At 31.0% G+C, this 12,399-nt stretch overlaps 1 protein-coding gene across 1 annotated transcript; it reads left to right on the plus strand.

Moving 5' to 3' along the window:
* Window positions 1-2,804: 2,804 nt before the first annotated feature.
* LOC114395534 (BEL1-like homeodomain protein 9) lies at window positions 2,805-9,375 on the plus strand. The gene is made up of 4 exons (XM_028357339.1): window positions 2,805-4,101; window positions 7,878-8,239; window positions 8,448-8,508; window positions 8,604-9,375. Exons 1-4 carry the CDS (start codon window positions 3,322-3,324, stop codon window positions 9,120-9,122), a joined length of 1,722 nt encoding a protein of 573 aa, XP_028213140.1. The 5' UTR covers window positions 2,805-3,321; the 3' UTR covers window positions 9,123-9,375.
* Window positions 9,376-12,399: the final 3,024 nt, after the last annotated feature.

Here is a 12,399-nt window from a genome sequence, read left to right on the forward strand (position 1 = left end):
CACATGACCACTAATTTGGTAGAGTCACTAAACTCGGTGCTAAAAAAAATTCAAAATTTTCCAATCACTACTTTGGTCAGAGCCACGTATGAGAAGTTAAACAAATATTTTGTTGATCGTGAGAATCTGGCTGATGCAATGATCGCCTCAGGACAAGTTTACACACTCATTGTAGTGAAGTTCATCATCGAAGAAGAAACTAAGTCCAACACTCACTTCGTTCAATAGTTTGACCGCCAAAGATTTCAATTTCAAGTTGAGGAAAGAGTGAATACGAGAAAGAGGCGTCGAATAAGGAAATTCACTATCAGGATGGATCAAAGAACATGTGATTGTAGGGAGCCTCAAAAGCTACATATGTCATGTGTACATGTCATTGCTACATGTAAGCACATCAATATAGATTATTTGCAATATGTTAGTTCAATATACACATTGGATTATGTGTCAAGTGTCTACAAAGTCCCGTTATCAGACATGCGTCATCATGAATATTGACCACCATATGAAGGACCACAATTATGTGTCAATCTAGCCATGAGGAGAAACAAAAAAGGTTGACCAAAATCTACAAGAATACGAACTAATATGGATGAGAGAGAAAAAAGGTCAACCAAAACGTTGTTCAATCTACAAGCTAATTGGTCATTCAAAAAATAGGTACCTCCACCATCCCGAAAGTTCTAGTCAAGAAAATTATTATTTTTTCCTATTAATGTATTTCATTTCACATCATTCATAAATTCAAAATCATTATTTAACTGTATTATTTTTAACTAATGTAGATCTTCCAAACTAATTTACAATGCACTATTTTTAACTAATTTTCTTTAACTTCATAATCTTCTCTAATTTTATTAATTTTCTTTATTTATATTTTTAAAAAATATCTTAAAAATTATTTTTTTAAAATTAACAAAAACCACGTTGAGAATTCGAGATAGATGAACCTGAATTCTCAACTGGTTTTTCAAAAAAAAAAAAATTTACAAATCACAATGGAAATTTGGATTCCCCCATCCGAATGTTCACTATGAATAGCATTTATTATGTTTGTGTAAATATTGGGAGAAGTGGTATGCTTTGGTAAAAAAAAAAATTTTACTTGTGTGTTCTGGAAAAAAAAACATTCGTGGCCCATGACAAACTTAATCACATTTATAACGATTTCAACCGTATGTCATCCCCATTAAATTTACATTTATTTTATAGGTGCAAATAAAAATTTACAATTATCTAACTCAATTATATTATTTTCATTATTTGATTTAGATAAAAAAAAGATAATTAAATATATCCGTCGATACATTTTATAATGCGGATGAATAATTTTTTTTTAACAAAAGAATAATCTTTCTTATTTTAACTTCAATTACTTAGAATCCACTTTGTTTCTTTAATCCCGTTTCTTGTTCCATCGAAGTACCGTTAATTGAAAAATTCTCTAAAAAAAAATAGGAGTACCAAAAGAGGAGGCCATTAATTAATTAATAAACCTCGTAAAGAGAGAGGAGATGAGTGTTGAGAACGACAAAAACCTTTCTTTCATTCACCGCTCTGTTCCTCTGTTCTCATGTGCGTCACCCTATCACCGTAAGTATCTATCACCACCAATCCACCATAACTTTTGTTAATTACTTATATACTTAAATCATATTATCATTATTACTACTATTAAATACTATAAACAAAGTCATTTTATTTTATATATTTTTCTTATAAATTAAAATTCATAAAGATTGATATTTTATTTTATTTTTTCAATTAAATATTATTAACATTTTTTTCCTACTATTTTAAGCTCTATTATACTTATTTTTATACTCATCTTTTATTTTCAAAGAGACTAATTGATTTTAAAATATGTATAAATTATTTGATGTTTTTATGAAATTGATTCTTATAATTCTATTTTTTGGTCTCACAGAAAAAAATTGTTTAACACTAATTAAAAAAAATTTAGTTAATCATATTTAATTATATCAATTTTAATTAAATACTAATTTTTCTCAACTTATATTTTATTAGCAATAAAAAAGAATTATTAAAACTAAAATCTCAATTAAACATATTTTAGAAATGATAATATTAAATAAGATAAAATTAATTATTTAAATTTTCTTATTTATAAAAATTATATTTTTTCTTATATTTTGGGACTAGAAGGTATGTATAAAAAAGTTAGTCTTTTATTTTTATTATTACTTTTTTATATTTAATATTTTCATTTATTATTATTATTATTATTTTCAATTTTTTATTTTTTAAATTAAATTTCAATAATTATAAAATTGTGAATAATTAATAATAGCTTTATATAATAATTTAAATTATCATTTATAATCCTAAATACAATTTATATTTATTCATTAAAACTTTTAATTAAAACTAAATTTATTATAATTTTCAATTATATAAAAATATAAATTAATCACATAAAATATAAAGATTAACTTTGTGTTTGTTTGCAATTTAGCCCTACGAGATGATTTAAAGTACAATTGTCATCCAGCGACGAATAAAATCTTTCACTGTTTCACAGACAATTTAAATACGACGAAATATTATAAGAAATGAAACTAAAAATAATAAAATAAGCAATAAAACACGATAAAAAATCACACTTTTATATTTTATTTTAATTTAAAACTTTTAACTTAAATTACTTGTATTCTATTTCATTTTACTTTATTATATACTCTATAAAATTATAATTTTAAATAATTTTCTAATCTTAGTGTTCAGTAAATAATATAAAATACTAAAGCTCACAAAGACACACGACACAAGAGGGTTCACAAAACGACAGGACTCAAAACCCAGTTGTCAGAAATAGTATCTGCAACACACAGAAGCAGCGCTGTTCGATTATTACCGGAAATAGCCGGTCTCTTTTCGAGCCCCAAGGTGTATCATGAGCACCTTGCACCCTTCCCTTTGGAGTTTCAATTTTCAAGAGAGAAAAGAGAAAGAGAAGTGAACAAGCCACAGTTATTAACTGTAGAAAACAACACTTCATAGTTCATACAGAGAGAGAGAGAGAGGAAAAAAAAACACCGTGTTTTCTTGTGAGTTGGTGTGCAGTGGTTTCAGTTCAGATGCGTGTAGAGACCACACACCAACTTCTCCTAAAACCAGTTCAGTTCACGTATCTCTGTGACAACCTGCGCCACTTTCTCTGCATAAGATCATGATCATAATTATTATATCCTTTCCTTTCACAGTCACTATCACTTCCACTGTTCTTCTCTGCAGCTCTTCTGCTCTTCCACTCTCTTTCTCTCTTCATCATCAAAACGGCTCACTTTTCTTTTCTGCACTATGGCTGAGGAGGGTTTTGAGCACTACCATGTCCCACAACAAAGTAGAAGGAACAAGCTGAGAGTTTTCCCTGAGCACCAACCTTATTGTTTCGTTGAATCTTCCTCCACTTGCCCTACTTTAGCCTCTCTCTACGATCCTTCGCTTATTATTCCTTCTGATTTGTTAGCTTGTGCCACCCAACAAGGTGGTGGTGGTGCTGCTGCTAAGGAACAAGAAGGTTCCAATTTGATGATGGGGTTTGTTAAAGGAGCGGTTGTGAATGGTGATGCAATTCAAGTCATCATCAACAACAACAACCCTTTATACCAGCTTCAGAACCTTAGGGAATATGGTGACACCTACAATGATGGGAGTGAAATGATGGTGTTCAAGCCTGAGCCTTTGTCTTTGTCCTTGTCTTCCCACAGTAACAGCACTCATCATTACCCTCTGGAACTGAATCTTCAGCAATATGGGGCTGTTAATCCGGGTTTGGTTGGAGGTAACAGTGAGGTTTCGAGGAATTCTGTTCCACTTGGACCCTTTACGGGGTATGCTTCGATATTGAAGGGATCGAGGTTCTTGAAACCCGCACAGCAATTATTGGAAGAGTTATGTGATGTTGGGGTTCGTGGAATTTACACCACCGAGAAGATTATTGCTCCTGATGCATCGTTGATGGAACCTCCTCGTGAGGGTTTTAGTGCTAGTGAAGTTGTTGGTGGGGATGATCCACTTGGGGAATATCAAAATTATGGTAGGATGAAGAAGTGTAGACTATTAACCATGCTTGACGAGGTATGTTTTTTTTTTTTTTTTCATTTCGGATCTGAGTTATGGTAAATTAAAGATTTCATGTAATGGGGTTTCATGATTATATAAGATAAAATAATAACTAATTTCATCTTAATTAAGAAAGTTTAAGTTAGCTGATATTATTTTATTTTTTAATCTCAACTAAAAAATAAATTTATTTTTAAAATGAAACTTTTTTATGATTTTATACCTGTTATTTTACAAAAAAAAAAATTGGGATCGATTGAATTTCAAATATTCAAATTTACCAATATTTAAATTACGAAGACTTACTTCACATTTTGAATTGCCCGGAAAAGATTATTTATCTCAAAGAAATTTACGTAAAATTTTAGGGAAAACGACCCTTTCATTAGAATTTTTTATCATGAATAAAATGGAGTGATTAAAAACAAAATTAAAATTAAATAAATGAGGTCGAATGATTAAATAGAGCAGAGAGTAATTCATATAATTTTTTTGTTTTTGTTTTTTGTGTGTGTGTGTGAATTGTGTGTTTCATTCTGATAAGTCTCAGTGGTGTTACACTATTTTAGATAAATTTTGTGCAGGAGTGGATTCTTGATTTTAGTTTGTCAGGGTTTTCTTTCTGGCCTTAAAAATTAAGTCCTAAGTTATCATCAATGTGTACTTAATGATTGCATTAAGGGGTTTGCTAGTCACTTCTGAACTAGCATTCCATATTTTGGATTACATGAAGGAATCGCGTAGTTTTTTTTTTTTTAGTTTGTACGTGTGGGCATAGGCTTTTATTTACTAAGACCAATTAATTACCTAATTCATTAAGATTTTAAAAATAGTTAATGCAATTAATAATAATAAATTTATCTTAAATTTATATATTATTTTTAAAATGTCATTGTTAATAATGTTTCTCTTGCTTGCTAATATAATCTCTTTCTCTTTTATTTAATTGAGAATATTTTTAATTTAAAAATACTTAATACAGATTTAGTCTTTTATAAAAGATTAAATAAATTTAAAATTTTGGATCTTATAAATAGGAGGGAAAAAGGTAGTATATTTTATTTGCTTAAAGATGATGCCTGTATTCGGTGAGATATTGGTGGCCTTGGTGAACTTGGTTGTCTTTTTGGAAAAGTTATTGGGAGGGAATATATGCACAGCAAGATTGGGAGTGTAAAGTGTCTGACATGTATAGAAATATTTTCTAGTAAGGGACGTCATCCAGATTGGTTTGGGTAATTAATGTGCATATAAAGTGATTGAAGGAATCCATTGGAAAAGATTTATACTCCGAAAAAGTGAGTATTTGATATGATCTTGTTGTTCTAGGATTAAAGAAACTTACATATGACAAGGGTTTTTTTTTTACCTTTATCTAGGATTGGCTTTAGATTGGGATTAAAGTAACTATGATTGTGTTATTGGGGTTTTACTCTGACAACAAAACTATTAAAATTCTGGATGCTATAGTAGTTGCATGTCATGTCATGATAGAATATAATTTTTCACTTTATGTTTGACAATTATTAGTTGCAGATTGGTTCTATGAAATGAAACTGATCTTCTCACATGAAATTGGTACTAATAATTTCTGATAGGCCATGCATATTTAGCCGATACATGGCTTGTTATGTTTAATTATAAAAGATTAGGATGCAAATCTTATATATTTTATAGTGGATACTAAATATTAATTTTACATTCATTATGAATTAACTTTTACTTTTCTTAGTAAGCTAGCTGCAGTATAAAATTATTGTAATACCATGCAATGCCACAAATATGCCTCTTCTAAACAATCATAATGCCCGTAGGCACAGACGTACTATGTGAGCGCTCAGTGGTCTTATATTGTCAAATGTAGGGCATCAATATACACATGCATTGTGCCCCAATCAGTTCCTTCAGAGAATAAATATAGCCTTGAAAAGTGAAAAAGGCGATGAATAATAAAATGGTACTATCTATGTGGCATTAGAGTATGTGACTTGTCATTAAGATTGGTGGTGTATGTTGTACCATTTGGTAGTTGTCATGTTTGAGTATGCTTTATGATTTTTCTTTAGGTGGAACCTATTCTTGCTTAAGCAGTCATTTATACCAGAGTTCAATTTTTTGGAAGGAAATACAAGGCATGGACATGTTTTTAACCCCTTAAATAGATATTTATTGAAGTTGATATAAAAAAAAATAAAAAATCCACGCCTTGTATTTCCTTTCAAAAGCATTGAACCTAGTGGCAAACCTTTGGGAACATGGGGAGAGGGGGTGGAATCAACGGTGGAATATAACCAATACCTATTTGGTCAGGTCAATTCCTCAATTATATGTGTGTAAACCTTGTAAGCAGTCTGACGTGCGTAAATCAATATATTGGTTTTAATCTTTTGTTAAAAGAGTAAAGAAAACATGATTGAAAAGTGAAAGAATAGAAGGGAAATGGAATAAGAATGTTCACTAGTTCAAATACTGTATTTTCTTTATAAGCTACAAGGAAAATGTTTCCTGAACACTGTTTGGTCCCTATATTTCTTTTACCACAGTTCCTGGACAGGGATTGGTTCCTGTGGAAGACCAACATACATACCTGTGGGTCCTTGCTCTTGTGCAATGATTGAATTGTTGTAAAATCTTATGTAAATTAAAATGATGTGCACAACTTATAACTCTAAATATTAATATATATATATATATATATATATATATATATATATATATATATATATATATATATATATATATATATATATATATATATATAACATGAAAACGTTACACCATGTAAACTAAAACTAATACAACTATAATTATATTTATACATTTTGAGGTGGAAGAAATTGTTTACAAATTACAATGAAATCAAGTTATACTGAGTATTATTTTTCTTTCTTTTTAGTGGTTTTATTAAGCGCGCAGTTGTTGATATTCACTTTACTCCTTATTTGAATTTTATAGTTGTCATCATAGTGATTCCTTCCAAATTGATCTTGCTAATTAAACTCTAGTTATCCGTTGCGGTTTTATTTTGTTTCTTATCATTTGACAATTTGAACTGTAGCTTGCTTGATTCATTTTTTTTCTCTCAGTGTTGTAAATTTGCGCATGGGAGGAAGATTTTCTTACCCTTAATGCACCAAGCACTTCCAGCAAACTCTAACTTCTGAATTTAAATTTTCCTAATATATAAAATTGCAAAGTTCACAGAATTAAAATTTTACTGGACACAAGATGGGGACTTCTACCTATCTCGCTGTTGTACAAAACACCTGGACATCAACCCATGATTATGTTATCGCTTTGAAGTTCAAATTTATTGGATTCAAGGTATAGAATGTGAGGTTGCGTAGAAAGTTCAAATTTATTTGCTTGCTATTTTTATATTCTTGAATTTGTTTGTAAATCTATTAATGTAAGATGCTACGATGAATAAGGATTTCTGTGGAGTTTCATGTATGACTATCACAAGTCTTGTACTCCATCTCTATCTTAAGAATGTATAGGTTTATGGTAATGGAACACAATCTTAGTTCTCATTTTTCATTGGATGGTGCATAAAATTGCTCTATTCTTCCCTTACCGTTGTGATGGATTATCTGAAACCTGAATGTATAGAGCCCAATTAGATGTTAAAAGTTGGGGAATTCTATGATTAATTACAGAACTTCATTGCCTAAGTCCTTCAACATTATATAGTTGGTAATTAAGTAGTCCCTGCTGCTACTGATACAAGTGCAGAGAATCTCAGTATTTGATCTTAATTATATGAAATCTTTTTTGTTAATCACAAACAGGTTCACAGGAGGTACAGGCAGTATTATCAACAGATGCATGCAGTGATAACTTCATTTGAGTATGTTGCAGGCCTTGGTAATGTGGCCCCGTACGCAAGTTTGGCTATAAATGCCATGTCGAAACCATTTAGATGCTTGAAGAATGCTATTACTGACCAGCTTCAGTTCATCAACAAGGCTCCTTTTCAGATAAGCAACAGAAAGGATGAATCTCCAAGGTTCCACAGCAGTGATAGGGGCACTCACAGCCAAAGGCCAGGGTTTCTTGAGCACCAACAACCAGTTTGGCGACCTCAAAGAGGACTCCCTGAGCGAGCTGTGAGTGTTCTCCGAGCCTGGTTGTTTGAACACTTTCTGCACCCGTAAGTACTATTTAAATTTTATTAACACGAATCGAGTAATGCCTTGTGTTTGATATAAACTTCATGGACATGTTGGTTTTTCACTGTTTCCTTCATTCCTCACCTAAACAACTAATACATGAATGCTTACATGCATATGGACCCCCCCACCCTTAATTTCATGAGACTAAGGTGTCTATGTTACTCAATTATTGTTCTCTTGATACAGTTATCCTACTGATACTGACAAGTTAATGTTGGCTAAACAAACCGGTCTATCTCGCAACCAGGTGAAGATTCAAGATAAATGATCCATCTCTTGTAAATCTCAAATGTACTTGTTGATGGATTCTACAATTGTTTCTTGACTATATCTTTTTAACAGGTGTCTAATTGGTTTATTAATGCAAGAGTAAGGCTTTGGAAACCAATGGTGGAGGAAATACATATGCTAGAATCACAACAAGGTCAAAAGAGGTCACATTGGGAAGAAAGAAGTAAGAAAAACCTAAGTGATCATTTACCTTCAGATCACAACTCTGTTGTTACTGAGAATCCATCCACCTCCATGGAGAAGTTTCATGATGCCCCTTATAAACACCCTAGAAATGAACTTGCTAACAAGCAAGTGAGGAGTCAGGAGCAGCTGAATCAGACCAACACAGGCAATCAGCAAGTCATGGGTGTTGGAGTGAGCAATAATGGGGTGTCTCTCACACTTGGTCTTCACCAAAATCATCACGGTATTGGGTTGTTTGAGCCCTTTGGAATGAGTGCAGCTCAACGTTTTGGCGTTGCCCTTCAGCCTGAGGGCTATGTTCTTAGTAGTTTTGAATCACAAAATCGACATTTTGGAAGAGATGTTATTGGAGGAGGGCAATTGTTGCATGATTTTGCATGCTGAAGATGTCTTCAATCTACTCACCTTGCTTGGACATCATTTGATTCGGTGATATTATATTATACTAACCATATTTCTGTTGTTGCTGTAATCAATCATCGGAAATTAGGAAAAAGGAAAGTGATTGAAATATTGGCCTTCGATGGTGCTACTAAGTTTGTGATTAAGTGGTCTTATAATTATTAAGCCAACAAGACTGTAAAGTCATTGTAAATTCATTTTAGGGGGAGAAATATTGTGCCGAAGTTTTTATTTTTATTATCCTCAAAGTAGTTAGTTTGTTAATTTTGTTTGTAAAATTTGAACGGACAACTTTTTTTTTACCATCAGGTCAACCTTTTTAAGTTATATTTTCTAAAATATGTTAAATTTGGCACACAAAATGGCACACATATATCAGTATTTTTAGTTTCTTTTTGTAAAAAATAAAAATTTTGTTAATAATTTTCGTAAATAATTAATACAATAAATTTTAATCAGGGAAGTAATGAATTAGCTTGAATAGTCTAAATGATTTATTCAATTTCTATAAATCCCATGATTTTTTAAGGAAATACCGTAAAATATTCTAAAATTAACGTAATTCTAAGCAAACATCTTTTAATATTTTTGTTGAAAAAATAGAAATAAGTATTCTTTTAACGATAAATTGATATTACTAACTAGTTATCAAATTGTAATTGTAACTGTTGCAAATTATAAACAAATTAAATTCATAAATGGAAGTAAAATTACTAATCGGTTCCAGTAATAAATTTGATCCGTCTAATTTTTTAATATTATATCCTACGATAAATTTTGACGTTTCACTGATGAGGCAGAAAAATTAGTACTTCACCTTGGAATTCACCCAATTGAAATACCTCTAGAACAAAAAGGATTTAGGTATAGAATACATTAATGTGTTTCAATGGAACAATAGAGTTCGAGAATTCATTATTTTTAAGAAAATTTAAATGATTCATGATAAAAATAACTTATTTTGATAGAATTTTTGAAAGTAAATTGAAATCTTAATATTTTTAGGAACCATTTTGATTAATTAAAATAATGAAATTTTAAATTCTTTCAAAAAAAATAAATTAGAGACTCTTGTTCTCACTTTCACTTTCACATTCTCTCACACACAAGTACCTATTTCCAACGTTTTTATGGTCAACATCGACCTTGTTAGCTATGTTTCATTGATGTTGATCAAGATTTTTTCTTTTAGTATTTTTTTCATATGACGATGATCAAGGCTATTTTTTGATTGATGTTGGCTAGAATTTTTTTCAACCAACATTGATCAAGGTTATTTTCTCACTATCATTGGTGATGGGAATTTTTTGCCAATATCGACCAAGGATTTTTTTTGGGCGATGTTGTTCTGGTTTTTTTGATTGACATCGTCCAATGATATTTTTTTATCAATGTCGGCTAGGTTTTTTGGACCAACATCGGCTAAGGCTATTTTCTAGCTGACGCTCTATAGTAATTTTTTTATTGACGTTGGTTACGGTTTATTCGGCTGATGCCAATTATGTTTTTTTTTTCCGACATCAACTAGGTCTATTTTTTAGCCGACATTAACTAGAATTTTTTTGATTGATGATGATTAGGGCTTTTTAGTCGACATTGACCAGGATTATTTTTTCGGCCAACGTTGGGTAGGGATTTTTTGGCCGGAGTCGTCTAGCACAAGCTATTTTTTTTATCGATGTCGATTGAAAAACATCAATGACTGACATTTGTTGGAAAACCTTGATTACGTTAGCAAAAAAATAGTCTCGAATGATGTCGGCTGAAAAATAGCCCCAACCCACATCAGCTGAAAAATATTTCTAACATACTTTGGTAAAATAAACCTAGTCGACATCAGTTGAAAAATAATCCCGATTGATGTCGGTCTAAAACCATCATTGATTGTGGTCAGTCGAGAAAACTTAGTCAAAATTATTGATATTTGTGTTTTTAAATTATTAAATATTTAAAAATATTTTTTAATTAAATATTTCAAAATTAGATAATGTTTATTTTCTATAAAATTTAATATTAAAACTTAATCTATTTGAAATATAAAAATGAAATTTTGCATATGAAGAAAATTGAATTGTCATATCCAAATAAAGAATTTAAAATTTAAGAAATTTTAATTGATTTATCCAAATAAGGCATTTGGAAAATGAAGAAAACTAAAATAAAAACAATTCAAATTCTAAACATTCTAAATTCCTTATCGAAACACAAATTAAAGTTTTAGTAGCAAAGAATAGAATGAAAACTAAAAAGGGTTTAAGATATAAAAAGATATAAAAAAGGGTTTAGGGAGAAGAACTTTTTTTTATAATAATTGTTTTTCTGAACCACAGGTATCCTCCATCTAAGACAATCTTGTTTGAATCTAGTAGGACTATACTATAGGAGACAATCCTCTTTCAATAATATAATATGATTATGAACCTTAAATCAGAAAAAGATTTATAGTAGAGTATTTTATGGGCAATTGTTAAATATACCCTAAAAATTATGTATACCTCACCTTTTATTTTTATTTTCAAAAATACCCTTTTGCAACCATGTCCATCACATGCCAGAAACCACAACCATCATTGGCATCCACAAGAGGCATGCGCCACAACCATGAGTCACATAACACCACCATGGCATCCATTGATAACCAATGTAATATGATTACATGATAAGAAAAACATTGAACTGATCATATATTTTTTTTTATTGTTGAACATAAATATGACCTTTGAAGATGAATGCAACACAACCCATGTCATTCCCCATCTATGTCTTATTCCTATCCTTGCCATTTCTCTCCAACAAACATCGACAATATCATAAATCAGCTATTGCAGCACCTGCTTGAATCATTTTTGGTACATGTGTCATTGATCTGGTAGTACTCTGGTATCGAAGAAACAACAAAATTGGATTGGGTGAATCAACAAGACTGACTGAGGAGGGTAGCAATGATGACTCTAGAAACGGTGAAGACAACGATAGGGTTGCAAAGGTAGTCAATAAAGAGTCAAAGGCCGAAAAGGAGGCATGTGAGGAACCATGAAAGGAAGAAGAGAGTGAGGCAAAGTTCAAGAAAGCGAAATGCCTTCAAAATGCCACTAGAAATGTTGTATCAATGCATACTTATGCTCCTTTTCTCTAATGTTTCCATGAAAAAATTAAGAGAGAGTTTGCTATCTATGTGTAAGGGTGGCTTGGGTGGGTATATCCATTCTCTAACTATGATGGATGCCATGGGTGGTGTTGCATGACTTGTGGTTATGGG

The sequence above is a fragment of the Glycine soja genome, chromosome 18 (genome assembly GCF_004193775.1).
Source record: "Glycine soja cultivar W05 chromosome 18, ASM419377v2, whole genome shotgun sequence".
Taxonomy (NCBI): Eukaryota; Viridiplantae; Streptophyta; class Magnoliopsida; order Fabales; family Fabaceae; genus Glycine; species Glycine soja.

Excerpts from the sequence above, each read along its gene's own strand:
- LOC114395534 (XM_028357339.1), top strand. The coding sequence starts at position 3,322 with ATGGCTGAGGAGGGTTTTGAGCACTACCATGTCCCACAACAAAGTAGA. Across the intron at positions 8,240-8,447 it reads TTTGAACACTTTCTGCACCC|TTATCCTACTGATACTGACA; the intron begins GTAAGTACTATT and ends CTCTTGATACAG. Across the intron at positions 8,509-8,603 it reads CCGGTCTATCTCGCAACCAG|GTGTCTAATTGGTTTATTAA; the intron begins GTGAAGATTCAA and ends TCTTTTTAACAG.